Genomic DNA, 15,720 nt, shown 5'->3' on the forward strand with positions numbered 1-15,720 from the left:
ACGATCATCACCGAAATATTCATCTCTTGTCGAAAATTTATCCGCCGTGTTGCGAAATTACAGCAAGCTTATGTTTTGTTCGAACATTCACAACCCCGTTTTGGGTTCGTTATGGACGAACCACGAGTAATATTTTGAAATTCTGTTTCATACAGGATTAGTTCTCTATTTTTGATAATGCAGAAACGTAAATAGAGGACCCACTCTACACCGAAGTAGAAAGTTGGCGGTTTTAAAGAAGATCAGAGTCGTTTCACGGCTACAACTTAATTCAAGTAATTCTCGCAGAAGGAAGTTTTTATGTAAATCCCTAATCAAATTTCACACCTGTCTCGAGCGCTTATTTATTAAAAATCTGTTCCCGTTTTACGATAAAAGTTGTAAGCGAAGTTGGCGTCGTAGAATGCGGAGCGGCGTGTTTACATGCACACTACAAAAACGATCCAAAGTTCGGTAGTGGAATTTAGTTTACATCACGATACGTAAGCACATGTGAAAGTACAATGGGTGTACGATGGAATAATTTTCGTCATTCTCGAGAAACTTGAGCCAAAGTTTGTGGATGTTTGTCAGATGCTTGCCATAAGACACCTCGAGAAATTGCTCTATCTCATTAATGCTGTAATAAGGGCACATAAACGAGTGTATAAAACACAGAGATAAGGTTACGCATTATTAAATAAGCTCTTTATTTATAATTAGGCTTTATGAAAATTGCGAAATTACGGCAAACGCATTTTGAGTAGGGCGAAACGAGACAGCGGTTAGAAAAGTTTTTAATACACATTTATTTACAAAAATGAATGATACAAATAAAAAACTTATCATGGGGTATTATTTACAACATTAAAACTCGAGTATAGTAATAATCTTAAAGACCTAGCCTTACATTTACAAAATAATAGTCTTTTTGCATTGTATTTACAAAATAATACACAATAAAATTATTTAATATTCTCTAGTCGGCTTTTAATCATCTTGTGAGATCATTTGAAACGAAGAAAACTTTGAGCGTGACACTTTTCGAAAATAGCACGTGAAAACACAAGAGAACCAAGTCGTCGTAGCGCATCGAGTTACTTTTCTTTGGCACATTTTCTCTACAAAATAATCTCGTCGTCCATAAAAAAATAAAAGCACGTTAAAAAGTGGCAAATGGGCTTATTTACCAGTCTTTAAGGCACGTCGATGAAAGGTAACACGATGCGCCACCTCCACAAACCTAAATCAAACAATACGATAACAGTACACAACAAATACTTATTGCAATCATAATCACATTTCTTTAAAATTCGTCTTTTTAAAAAGTTTGTTAGTCCACATTTGGCTTTCAAATGGCAAAATTTGTGACACGAAATGGCAGTTAAAAACGGTCCACATGCACACACACAAACATTTAAAACACTAATATTGTGAAGAATAATAACGTGATTTCAGGTACTCAAGACGATAATTATTTTCGAAACATAAAAATAGGGAATTTACAAACTCTGCTGATACGCGGGAAGCACAAAAAAAGTCTCAAACGGGGAACGAAAACAACACTTAGACAATTATCTCGCGAATTATTCTTCTTGTCCGGGAATTAGGGGTGGAATATCCACTTTCTAAACTTTCCTCATAACTGAGTGACATGTGTTGAGGCGGCTTCTCGTCCTCCATTTGCTCCAAATATGGATCCGGGAGGCCGCTGACGTCGTGATATGGAGAGTCTGCAAAGAAAAGACGGATTTGACAAATAATTCATACACAATATTTGGCGAATTGTACAAGGAGTATAACAAAGAAACGAGGGGCGGCGAACGCTGCGAAATTCTACTGTGAATACCGACAACGAACAAAAACGTCAAGTATCTCATTTGAGTGAGCTGCCGCTGTGGAAAGTACCAATAAAATCCATATTCAAACCAATATGAATGCACAGTGGGATCAAGCATCGAGGACGGAGTACCGATGTCTGTATTTGTCACACTCGGAAATGTTGCGTTTATTATGGGTTTATACTAGTTGGAACCGATATTGGCTCTAATACGGCTCTGCCGGAACGAATAACTCAATCGATTGCCTAAAATTAGTATTAAATTTGAATTGGAATCAAGTTCGTAGCCCACGTACATTCTGCATCCCAATCAACAACAAAAAAGTGCCATTTTCGGTTAAATCCAGTCCACGAAAAAAGTCTCCATTAAAATTCTGTATTACAGACAAAATCTAATAATAACATATGACAACAAGGTTGACTGCGTAAAAATAATGCCCTAAATGAAATTTATTTGTTCTCACAATAAGTTTTTTTTTAAGTAGACGGAAATGTGTCACATTAGTGCTCGGCACATGTCATTAAAAAAAGCTTTTACCGTCTGCCGAAGTTTCTTTTGCATGTGTTTCAACTGAATTATTGATTACATTGAATAACAAATGTTAATAGATTTTTTTGGTTTTCCGGAAAATCACGAGCTTTTCAGAAAATCCAATTTCCGTTTAGATTAAAAGGATTATTACACTGCAGGTAGAGCATGCTGTCCTCAATTCAAGTAACTCTGTGGTGACGTCATCATTTTTTACATAAGGTTACTAGGCAAAATTTTGTAATGACGTCATCACGGGATCTTAAAATGTGTCTGAAATTTTACAATAGTTTGTTCGATAGTGGGGGAGTTTCTGTCTAATAGGATAGTAGAGACAGAGGCGGAAACGGGACCTACTTTTTCGTATTCTAGGAGCTATGTACTTCAAATGTGACGCATCTGACGGATCTGGTAGATCCATATTTTATTTCTGAATTCTTGTAGAATCTAGTGATTCGTCAGATGTATGTTGTGTTGCATTCAAAGTACGACGGGTTCGTGCTCTTATGTGAATCACCCTGTATATAATAAAAATAATAAATTTCTAAAAGATCAAAAATGTTTAATATACACAAAACTTTAAAAATATGTAATTTTTTTACATGAAAATAGCGTGGTAATTAAAAAAAATTGCTAGATGGTTATTTCGACAGAACTTTCCTCGCCGTTAAAGTACAACTTCGAAAAATCAAAAAACAAAAAAATCCAAGTCTAAAAACTGGAGAATTAAAAATAATTGAAAAATCGAAGATTCGAAACATCAAAAATTGAAAAGTGGAAATATTTACAATTCGTGTATTGAAATTTGAAAACCCGAGAAGCCAAAAATCGAAATTGAAAAAATTGAAAATTCGAAATTCGAAAAATAAAACATTTAATGAATCAAATATTGGCAAAAACGTAAATCCAAAAAATCGGAACACCGAAAATTTGAAAAGTTCGAAAGTCAAGACTTCGAAAAATCGACGACTCGAGAAATAAAAAAATTGAAAAAACGAAAAATCCAAGAATGTAAAAACTGAAAAATCGAAAATTCTAGTACCGAAAATCGAATACTCGAGAAATCAAAAAATCGAAAAGTAAAAAAATTGAAAAGTCTAAAAACTAAGGAATGCAAAAATAGCCAAATGGAAAATTTGAAAAATCGAAAATTAGAAACTGTAAATAAACATCGAAAATGAAAAAACTAAAAAATCAAAAGTTCGAAAATCAAGACTTCGAAAAATCGAAAAATCCAAGAATTGAAATATAGAAAAAGTCGAAAAATTGAAAATTCGATAAATCGAGAACTCGAGAAATCAAAAAATTGAAAAGTACAGAAATCAAAATTAAAAAATTGAAAATTCGAATACCGAATAATCGAAAAACTGAAAAATCAAGAAATGGACAAGAAAACAAAATGAAAATCCATAAGAGCGGAAATTCGATAAGTTGAAAACCGAAAAATCACAAGTTCGAAAAACAAGACTTCGAAAACTCGAAAAAATCCAAGAATCCAGATATACAAAAAGTCGAAAAATTGAAAATTCTAAAATCGAAAAATCGAGGACTGAAAAAAATAAAAAAATCGAAAATTAAAAAATTGAAAAATCGAAAATCTACAGAATGGAAAAACTGAAAATTCGAGAAATCGAAAAGCAAAAGTTGAAGAGTCTAAAAACAGAAGAATGTAAAAATTGAAAAATCGAGTATCGAAAATCAAAAACCCGAGAAATCAGAACGAAAAAACAAAAAATCGGAAAACCGAAAATTTGAAACTGTAAAAATGTCGGAAATCGAAAAATCGAAAAATCAAAAGTTCAATCAAATCGTAGAATCGAAATATGGAAAAAGCCGAAAAATTGAAAATTCGAAAAATCAAGGACTTGAGGAATCAAAAAATCGAAAATTAAAAAAATTGAAAATCGAAAAATGAAGAATGGAAAAATTGAAAATTCGAATATTGAAAACCGAAAACTCGAGAAATCAACAAGTAATAAAAATTGAAGTCTTGAAACTGAGAAAAAACTCAAAAATCGAAAAAATCCAAGAACCGAAAAATAGAAAAAACAAAGTATCCAAACTTTAAAAAACGGAAAGTGGAAAAATTGATAGATCGAGAAACCGAAGTTAAAAAATTGGAAACTCGAATATCGAAAATTCCAAAAATGGGAAAATCGAAAATTGAAAATTTGAAAAATCGACAATCCGAAATGTCGAAAAATTCGAAATATTGAGAAATAAAAAAAAAAATAAAAAATTTGAAAAACTGAAAAATCCAAAAATTAAAATACAACAACAATCGGAGAATTCAAAAATTGAGAATCCGAAAATGGAAAAAGAAACAAATTAAAAATTCTGATGTCGAAAAATCGGAAATTTGATGAATCAAATACTAAAACGAAAATTCAAAAAATCGTCAAACCGAAAAAACAAAAATTCTAAAATCAAGGTTTCGAAAAAAATCTAAGAATCGAAATATGGAAAATCGAATTATCGAAAGTCGAAAAATTGAAAATTCTAAAATCAAAAAATGGAGAATTGAAAAATCGAGAAATCGAAATTAAAACAAATTCAAATTCGAATATCGAAAATTGACAAGTGACAAAAATTGAAAAGTCAAAAAGTCTAAAATTTCGAATGAAAAAACCCAAAAAAATGGAAAAATTGAAAAATAGAGAAATCCAAATTAAAAAATTTGAAAACTCAAAACATCGGAAAATCGAAAACTCGAGAAATCAAAAAATTTAAAAATCTAATTGAAGAATGGAAAAATTGCCAATTCGAAAATATGAAAATCGAAAAAATCGAATAACCGAAAACTTGAAACTGTAAACGTCGAAAATCGAAAAAAGTGATAGATCGAGAAATCGTTAAAGTTAGAAAATTGAAAACTCAAATTTCGAAAAATGGGAAAATCGAAAATTGAGAATTTCGAAAATTGAAAAATCGACAATACGAAATGTCGAAAAATTCGAAATATTGAAAAATCCAAAAAAAAAAAAATAAAAACAAAAAATTTGAAAAATCGAAGAATTCAAAAGTTAAGAAATCCGAAAATGGAACAAGAATCAAATTAAAAATACTAAAACGAAAATCCAAAAAATCGTCAAACCGAAAAAACAAAAATTCGCAAATCAAGATTTCGCTAAATCAAAAAAAATCCAAGAATCGAAATATAGAAAAAACGAATTATCGAAAGTCGAAAAATTGAAAAATAGAGAAATAGAAATTAAAAATTTGAAAACTCAAATATCGGAAACTCGAAAAACTGGAGAATGGAAAAGTTGAAAAGACTGATCTCGAGTATCGAAAATCGAAAACTCGAGAAATCAAAAAATCGGAAAGTAAAAAAATTTAAAAATCTAATTGAAGAATGGAAAAATTGCCAATTCGAAAATTTGAAAATCAAAAAAAATCGGAAAACCGAAAATTTGAAACTGGAAACATCAAATATTGAAAAATCAAAAGGTCGAAAATGAAGACTTCGAAATATCGAAAAAATCCAAGAATCGAAAAATTGTGAAATTGAAATTTAAAAAATTTAAAACCCAAACATTGAAACATCGAAAAATCGAAAAATCCATTGTCGACAAATCAAGGAATCAAATATTCGAAAAATGCAAAACATAAAACAACGAAAAAAATTTGAAAAATCGATGGATTCAAAAACTGAGAAATCCGAAAATGGAAAAGGAAACGAATTAAAAATTCGAAAATCGAAAAATCGAAAATTCCATGAAAAAAATATTAAAACGAAAATCCAAAAAAATCGAGACAGCAAAAATTGAAAATCCAAAAAACAAAATCTCGAAAATCAAGATTTCAAAAAATGGAAAAAATCCAAGAATTGAAATATAGAAAAATCGAAGATTCTAAAAACAAAAAATGGAGAAATTGAAAAATCGAGCAATCGAAATTAAAAAAATTAAAATTCTAATAACAAAAATTGACAAGTAACAAAAATTGAAAATTTGAAAAATAAAAAATTCAATGGATCAGATTTTCCTAAAATCGAAAAAAATTCAAGAATCGAAAAACAGAAAAAACGAAGTATCGAAAGTCGAAAAAGTGAAAAATAGAGAAATCGAAATTAAAATTTGAAAACTCAAATAACGGAAACTAGAAAAACTGGAGAATCGAAAAATTGAAAAGATTGATCTCGAGTATCGAAAATCGAAAATTTGGAAATCCAAAAAATTGGAAAACCGAAAACTTGAAACTGGAAACTTCGAATCTTGAAAAATCAAAACTTCGAAAATGAAGAAGAAATATCGCAAAAATCCAAGAATCGAAAAATAGTAAAAACAAAGTATCGAAAGTCGAAAAATGGAAATATTGAAAAATAGAGGAATTAAAATTTAAAAAATTTAAAACTCAAACATCGAAAAATCAAGGAATCAAATATTCGAAAAATGCAAAAAATAAAACAACGAACAAAATTTGAAAAATCGCTGAATTCAAAAATTGAGAAATCCGAAAATGGAAAAGGAAATGAATTAAAAATTCGAACATCGAAAATTCCCTGAATCAAATATTAAAACGAAAATCCAAAAAATCGAAACAGCATATATCGAAAATCCAAAAAAAAAAAACAAAAATTCGAAAATCAAGATTTCAAAAAATGGAAAAATTGATAAATGGGGAAATAGAAATTAAAATAATTGAATATTCTCATATCGAAAATTCGAAGATTTGTTGAATGAAATATTAGTAAAATCGAAAATTGAGAAATTGAATAAGCGAAAAGTAAGATAATTGAATATTCTAAAAAAAAAAAAAAAAACGAAAATCGGAAAATATTCCAAAAATTTACAAAACGTTTAATCAACTATTTGAAAAATTGAAAATAAACAAATCGAAAATCGAAAAAACAAAAACTAGACAAATCGAAAATGATACAAGAAAATGTAATTCCATAAAATTTACGGAAAAATTGTAAAATTACGTAAACAACGTTTTTTGGGGAGGACATAACCGAATAAATTTTGATTAACGATTTACCATTCCTATGATAATCTTAAGAAATTTGCAACATTTCAGAACATTCGGTTTTTCAGTTTCAAAGTGAAATTTTATCATGAATCCAGATTTTTAGGACAAAAAAACAAAGCTATTGCTTACGTTCGAAAAGTAAAAATGAATACAGTTTTTAACGATAGGAAAAAATCGGCGATTTCGCTAAAGTCCAGTTTCGTTAAAAATCGTAATGTTGGAACTGATGTTCGACAAGAAAATGCTTCCTTTGTCCGTTCCTCTTCAATGTTCATTTCTGTTAAACTTGGAGTGGGCGCAAATTTGACCATCGTGGATCTTTCCAGATTCTTTATGGCGAATTTGAGCGAAATTAAACTCTTGAAGTTATCGTTTGAATATGAGGGTGAAGAATGAGTTTCGAACTGGAAAAAGCAACTTGGAATCTCAACTTCGCTTGTCTCCTCACCCCCATCGATAAACTAAGCCGATAAATAGCGAAACAAGTACCCAACTGGCCGTCAGTCTGCCCCCGTGCGTTTAATCACGGAGAAAGGCAGCTCTGAACATTTAAAGACCTCTCCCACGATTATGGCCGGCAAGACACACAACGCTTTCGGTATTATGAGGGCAATTTTTCTGAGAACTTGTATCTTCAATTATTAATGTAATAACAACACCGCTTATGCTTTACGACGACGAAGACATCTCCAAAACGTATTACGTAAAAAGTGTTTTATACTCACCAATATGTTGGTCGATTCTCTTCTTGGGCTTATGTACGGCGGCGTACGGATCGCTGCAATAATCTTGCCTGGACGGATTGTTGCTGTTTCTCATGTAGTCGTCTCCGTGATTGCTCTGCGTCGTAATATGCGGATAGGGGGCATAATCGTCAACTGCCCCATAACCTCCATGGGTTATAGGATCATATCCGTACGAATTCTGCCTATCAACATTGATATGATGAGGTTGAAGTTGATTGGTCGAGTTGGTGGACGCTGCGGCCATTTTCATCTGCCACAACGAGTCTTGGGAATTAACGCTGCCCCCGTTATTAGAATTTGAATAACTGTTTTCCAAATAGCCCATGTTGGCCCCTGCAACGAACGCGTTAGTCGAGCCCGGAGCGATCCGGTCGTTCCCGCAACTCCCAGATTTTGGATTTCATTGATATCATTCGACGGTTAGTAAAATATGTAGGAGGGAGTTTCGACCCCAACGAAACCCCAATTCTGGGAGAAGTCTGGAACGACCCGACAAATAAACTTACAGTCGTTGTTGGCGATATTCTGCCGACTCTGTATGTCCGGGTTGGCCACGTGATACCCATAACCGTTCTGCGTGGCGTAAACGTTCTTCTGGTCTTCCATGGCCAGCGCCAGGTCCAGGGAGTGTTCCAGGGCCTTGTTTTCCATCCCGGTTGATGGGTAATACGGGGGCGGGGCTTGGTTCTGCTGCGGGATTATCGTCGGTCTCACCGAATCCATTTCGTAGTCCTTGGATTGGGACTTTTTCGACTGATTTCTTTTACATCTGCAGAAGATCAGCAGCAAGCCCACGAACAAGACAAAAACGATGCAGGAAACCACGATGGCAATCAATGTCGGGGTGGCAAGAGCCGGCGCCTCGCGGAAGTAGGATGATCCCACTGCAATAGGATTTACGTTAAAAAATTTAGGATAACATTTCGGCGGCAGTTAAGTACAAGATTTAATCCCCTGCGACCCGACTTGCGAAAGTCAGTGGATGCGAGCGAATCAAACGATGCTTATAAACAATACAGGGGAACCTCGCCCCGATTCCTTCTTTATCTGCATGCAGTAACTTTTTGTAGACGGCTGGGGAATTCGAGACGGGCCCCGATTAAAAAATTATTAAAAGTGGAAGAGGATTTTTATAATCGGCTCAGAGATAACGACAAACTTTAAACACCACTCGATTTGAAATTATCTGAGTCGCACGTTTGTAATTAAGCTCACTGACGACGCAAGGCGGCAAATACCTGCTTTCGTAGCAACAGTCTTAAGAAAGGTGTGCGGCACACCGCTTCCGATGACGCTGCAGAAACCATCTACGGCTCTAAATGTCAAAAAATCTTTAATTCATGTCGCATGTGCTTGCTTTAAAATCAATACAAGCTCATTATTACATGTAAATTAACCTGCATGTACAATGTCAGTTCAGCGGACACATTTGAATCAGACAAATCTACCTCCAGAGGCGGCTCGTGAGTCGAGAAATTGGGAAAACAAGACACAAAATGCTCCAATATCTACAAAAATTATATTGTTGTGTTTGCGTTTTTAGGATTTTTTTTGCAAAAAATGAAATTTTATGTCAAGTCAAAAAATAGTTTATTCTATGTAGCAGGTGAGGCTCTATTATTATTTTTATTATTTCTGACGGATATATTTATAGACATTTTTTTTATAATTTAAAAATAAATGTGAAAAAATATTGTAACTCAAAAATTCGGAAAGTAAAAAAAAACTGAAAATTCGAATATCGAAAAATCGACAAGTAACAGAAATTGAAAAATCGACGAATCAAATTATCGAAGAAACGAAAAATCCAAGAATTGAAAATTCGAGACTAAACATTGAAAATCGAAAAACCGAAAAATCAAAAGTTCGAAAATCAAGTCTTCGAATAGTCAAAAAAAATCCAAGAATCGAAATATAGAAAATGAGAAAAAAATTGAAAATCCGAAAAATTAAAAAATCAAAAATTCGAAATTTCGAAAATTTAAAATTTGCAAAATCAAAAGTTCGAAAAATAAAGTCAAAGAATCGAGGATTCGATGAATGAAATACTAGAAAAAGCGAAAATAATAAAAACAAAAATTTGGAAAACAGCGAAGTCGAAAAATTAAAAAAGCGAAAAGGAAGATGATTGAAAATTCGAAATCAAAAAATCGAAAATCGGAAATCTGGAATTCCTAAAAACGAAAAATCGTTTAATGAAACATTCGAAAAATCGAAAACTGGAAAAATCGGCAAGTAACACAAATTGAAAAGTCTAAAAACTGAAGAATGGAAAAATTGATAATTCTAAAATTCGATGAATGAAATTTTCGAAAAATCAAAAAATCCGAGAAGTATGAAAAGTCGAAAAATCGGAAATTAAAAAAAAAGTCGAAAAACTGAAGAATTGAAAAATTGAAAATTCGGGAAATCGAAAAGTAAAACAGTTGAAAAGTCCAAAAAATGAAGAATGTAAAAACTGAAAAATCAAAAATTCAAAAAATCAGAAAACCAAAATGAGACTAAACATTGAAAATCGAAAGCCGAAAAATCCAAAGTTCAAAAAATCAAGTCTTCGAAAAGCAAAAAAAATCCAAGAATCGAAATATGGAAAAAGTCGAAAAATTGAAAATTCTAAAATAAAAAAATGGAAAAATTGAAAAATCGGGAATACAAATTAAAGAAAAATTGAAAATTGGAAAATTTTAAATTTGGAAAATCAAAATTTCGAAAAATAAAGTCAAAGAATCGAGGATTCGATGAATGAAATACTAGAAAAAGCGAAAATAATAAAAACAAAAATTTGGAAAACAGCGAAGTCGAAAAATTGAAAAAGCGAAAAGGAAGATGATTGAAAATTCGAAATCAAAAAATCGAAAATCGGAAATCTGGAATTCCTAAAAACGAAAAATCGTTTAATGAAACATTCGAAAAATCGAAAACTGAAAAAATCGGCAAGTAACAAAAACTGAAAAGTCTAAACTAAAAACTGAAGAATGGAAAAATTGACAAATCTTAAATTCAAATGAATAAAATTTTTGAAAAATCAAAAAATCCAAAAATCGAAATATACAAAACAGAAGTATGAAAAGTCGAAAAATCGGAAATTAAAAAAAATCGAAAACCTGAAGAATTGAAAAATTGAAAATTCGGGAAATCGAAAAGTAAAACAGTTGAAAAGTCCAAAAAATGAAGAATGTAAAAACTGAAAAATCAAAAATTCGGAAAATTAAAACTCGAAAACTGGAGAAATAAAAAAATCGGAAAGTAAAGAAACTAATTGAAGAATGGAAAAATTGCGAAATCGAAAATTTTGATTTGAAATTTTTTGAGTTTCCGGTTTGATTTTTCGATTTTTTAGTTTTTCGTTACTTCACCATTGAGATTTCCAATTTCTACATTCCAAAATTATTCTATTTTTGAATTTTTCGGTTCTTCAATTTCTCATGTCGCAATTTTTTTGAAATTTCAAATTAAAAATTTTACTTTTCAATTTTTCGAATTTTCGGTTTTTTGATTTTTAATTTTTCGTTTCCGCTACTTTTTGATTTGCAATGTTTTGATTTTCCAGTTTAAATTTTTTAATTTTTAGATTTTGCTCTTTTGAATTTTTGGATTTTTCAATATTTCGTTGCTTCACCGTTTAAATTGTTTTTTTCTCTCAATTTTTCGATTTTTTTATTTTTTCGTTTTATTATGGATGTAAGTATCTGCTAAAATAAAACTGATTTTGGCAAAGGAGATATCCTCTAAGAAAAGAGAGGGTGGGTGGGCGGGGCTAGTAGCTGCTAAGATAAGACTGGTTTTGGATAATGAGCTACCCTTTTAGAAAAGAGAGCGTGGGTGGGCGGGGCTAGTACATGCTAAGATAAGGCTGATCTTGGCAAATCACATACCCTCTAAGAAAAGAGAGGGTGGGTGGGCGGGGCTAGTAGGTGCCAAGATAAAACTGATTTTGGCAAATGAGACACCTACTAAGAGAATAGAGGGCGGGTGGGCGGCGCTAGTACCTGCTAAGATAAGGTTGATTTTGGCAGATGACATATTATGTGAGAAAAGAGAAGGTGGATGGGCGGGGCTAGTAGCTGTCAAGATAAGACTGATTTTGGCTAATGAGATACCTTCTAAGAAAAGAGAGGATGGGTGGGCGGGGCTAGTAGCTGCTAAGATAAGACTAATTTTGGATAATGAGCTACCCTTTTAGAAAAGAGAGCGTGAGAGGGCGGGGCTAGTACATGCTAAGATAAGGCTGATTTTGGCAAATCACATACCCTCGAAGAAAAGAGAGGGTGGGTGGGCGGGGCTAGCAGGTGCCAAGATAAAACTGATTTTGGCAAATGAGATACGTACTAAGAGAATAGAGGGCGGGTGGGCGGGGCTAGTACCTGTTAAGATAAGGCTGATTTTGGCAGATGACATATTCTGTGAGAAAAGAGAGGGTGGGTGGGCGGGGCTAGTACCTCCTAAGTTAAGGCTGATTTTGGAAAATCACATACCCTCTAAGAAAAAAGAGGGTGGGTGGGCGGGGCTAGTACCTGTTAAGATAAGGCTGATTTTGGCAAATGTCATATTCGGTAAGAAAATAGAGGGTGAGCGGCTGGAGCTAGTAGCTGCTAAGATGTTTTGAATTTTTGAAAATTTGTTTGAAGTAAACTTGTTCTTTTTGTCCAAAATTTAAAAATGCAAAAACGAAAACTTGATTATTCAGAAGCTAAAACTGAAAAAACTGCAAATCAAAAAATTGAAGACATGAAAATTTGAATTACCGTTTAATTGAAATAAAGGAAAATTAAAATATGTACAAATCGAAAAATCGAAGAAATGAAACATTGAAAACTAAAAAATTTGAAGGCGAAAAATTGTAAAGTCGACAAAAAATAATTCTAAATCGAAAAATTTAAAAGTCGAAGTAACTATAAAAGCGAAAAATTGAAAAATTCAAGAGTTGATAAATAGAAATTTTGAAAAACTTAAAAAGTAAATTCGAAAAATTGTAAAATCTAAAAAAAATTGGAAAATCGAGAAATTGGAAAATCGGAAAACTAAAAATTTGTAAAAACTCAAGAATGGGTGATATTAAAAAATGCCCAGTCAACGCCATATAAATAAATGCGGTGAAGTAATTAAAAATTAATTAGTTAAGAAAAATTTTAATATAAAAATTGATAAATCCAAAAACTGTGAAATCGTGAAAATTTCAGTTTAAACAAATTTAGATTAGAATCTGGGAAAATGAAACATTAAAAAATTGAGAAGTTGAAAAACTTAAAAGCTAAATTAAAAATTGAAATTTCGATTACTTGAAATAAGAAAAAATTAAGATATCTACAAATCGAAAATCTGGGACATCGAAAAATTACAAAACCAAAAAAATCGAAAAATTGTAAAATTCAAAAATTAAAAATTGAAAACTAGAAAACCTAAAATCGGAACACTGTAAAGTCGAAAAACTGAAGAAACAAAAATTCGCAAATGGAAAATATGAAAATCGGAATATTAAAAAATGGGGAAACTGGAAAAATCAAAAACTAAATAAACGATCTAGAAATTGACAAATGTTGATACATAAATCAAAATTTTGAAAAACTGAAAAAAAGGCTTGCAAATCAAAACATTGTACAATTAATAAATGACGTTAAACATGTTTTAAGTTTCTTGTTGTGAAAAGAAGACGATGTATGTTAAGAAAAACAGACGTAAAATATGAGACCCGCCCACCCACCCTTTCTCAATTGTGGTCATTTTTTCTATTGGTCGTGAGTCAGGGGGCGGACCTTAATTGCAAAATCCTTACTTCTTTACAAGAAATTACCATGTGAAACAAATTCTTAAGTCCCACCTATGTCCGCACCGATCTCTATTGTGACAAATTTTTCATTCGTTGTCGGATCAAGCGACGGAGCATAATTGCATCCATATTTCACCAATAAAGTTTAGCATTTGAAACATGTTTCTTGTTGTGAAAAGAAGACTACGTATACTAAGAAAAACAGAGGCAAGATATAAGCCCCGCCCACCAACCCGATCTCAATTGTGATGAATTTTTCATTTGTTGTTAGACCGAGGGGCGGAGCATACTTTCAAAATCCTAGAAAAATTTACTATGACGTTAAACATGTTTTAAGTTTCTTCTTGTGAAAAGAAGATTACGTATGTTAAGAAAGACAGAGGCAAAATATAAGCCCCGCCCACCCACCCTGTCTCAATTGTGATGATTTTTTCTATTCGTCGTGTGTCAGAGAGCGAACCTTAATTGCAAAATTCTTATTTCTCTACAAGACATTACGATGTATAACAAGTTCTTAACTCATTGTATTGTTTAAAGAAAACTGTATGGATTATGTAAAAAAGAAAGCCAAAAATAAAGTCCCATCTATATCCGCAAGGACCGGAGCAGAGGAAACAGAGGAAAAATATATGTTTTGCAAAGTTAAGAAGTTCGCTCATAGATATATTGAGAGCTAGGAATTTGTTGCAAACAACTTAGGGTAAATTTGGCGAATTTAGACAGACATTTTTGAACAAAATTTATGGAAAATTTGGTATTGATATTTTATCGTCGAAATGTTCAATGGAAATTAGATTTTCTGGCAGATATGGCCTGACTTGACCTGACTAGAGACAGTTTTTTGTGGTAGGTGGGTTTTTTTGTTTTAGATAAATTTATAGAAATTAACCGTTACGGACAGCCTACATATCAAACAGCACCAGTTTTCGTACTAATTTTTCGCATTTATTATTAAAATATTAGAAAAAAAACCCTTTCATTGGCCAGAAATAATACAAATATTTGCCTCACCTACTTATACTTCGCGTGAAGCAGCGACTCTACCCCGACGGACTGTTTATCCGCGAGTTCGAGTTAAAAAGTAAAAAGATTAAATTTCGCTAAGCACTTATTTTCAGTAAGTCTTGTGCTTTAATGTCTTGTTGACTAGGTCAGAGGAATAAATTCACATTAAGATCAAATTAAGTCGCTTTGTTTTTGTGTTCATTTCAGCCTGAATCTCAGGTTTAAAGCTTTGAACGAGTCGACAAAACTCTTGTTTCCGCACATAGGAATGCTTTAATTCCGAATAACGCAATTGTCTCTATGACAAACGAAAACAAAATCCAAATTGCTACACTTCCGCGCAAAAATCGCTATTTTTAACGACGCGTTTCGATTCCTGGGTTATGAATTAATGAACGGGATAAGGGCGACGACGCGGCAATAAACTAAAAGCGACGTTTCAAAAATCCGCCATTTATTTCAATCCCCCCTTATTTTCATAGTTTTGAGTACACATAAATATTTTTAAAACCGTGAAAGGGAATATGAAATTTTTAGCATATTCGCAGGCACAGTTTTATCAAAGAAGAAATAAAAGCAGGCACGTTTCCAGCATAATTAATGCCGGAATCTTGACAGCATTTTTGCCTTCATGCAAGTTCTAGCTTCGCGAGCATTTGTTATTTTCGGCCAGAGAATGATTATAATGAAAGGGTGGAGGATCTAATTAACCCGGCTGGAATATAACGGCGCAAATAAAGCCCCGGTCCGGTCCTGAACGGGAATGATTAGAGAGGTAGACGTCGTATTTAAGAAATATAAGAACTTAATTACCTCGCCCGGACGTTAATTACACGAATTACATGTCACGAATACGTAAGTTCTCGGAAAGTATTTGTCT

The 15,720-nt window shown here is 32.4% G+C and overlaps 1 protein-coding gene across 1 annotated transcript in view; it reads right to left on the reverse strand.

Annotated features, from left to right (window-relative positions):
• Nucleotides 1-764: 764 nt before the first annotated feature.
• Nucleotides 765-15,720, reverse strand: part of LOC135136890 (hemicentin-1) — a 162,131-nt gene continuing 147,175 nt past the window's right edge. Inside the window, exons 8-10 of the mRNA XM_064066352.1 lie at nucleotides 8,575-8,952; nucleotides 8,048-8,401; nucleotides 765-1,712 (exon numbers count right to left, since the gene is read on the reverse strand). Of these exons, the coding sequence (XP_063922422.1) occupies nucleotides 1,546-1,712; nucleotides 8,048-8,401; nucleotides 8,575-8,952 (899 nt within the window). The 3' untranslated portion in view covers nucleotides 765-1,545. The remainder of the gene's footprint in view (nucleotides 1,713-8,047; nucleotides 8,402-8,574; nucleotides 8,953-15,720) is intronic.

Source organism: Zophobas morio, unplaced genomic scaffold (assembly GCF_036711695.1).
Source record: "Zophobas morio isolate AGI-343-1 ecotype UQ-CSIRO unplaced genomic scaffold, CSIRO_AGI_Zmor_V1 ptg000004l, whole genome shotgun sequence".
In the NCBI taxonomy this organism is placed as follows: Eukaryota; Metazoa; Arthropoda; class Insecta; order Coleoptera; family Tenebrionidae; genus Zophobas; species Zophobas morio.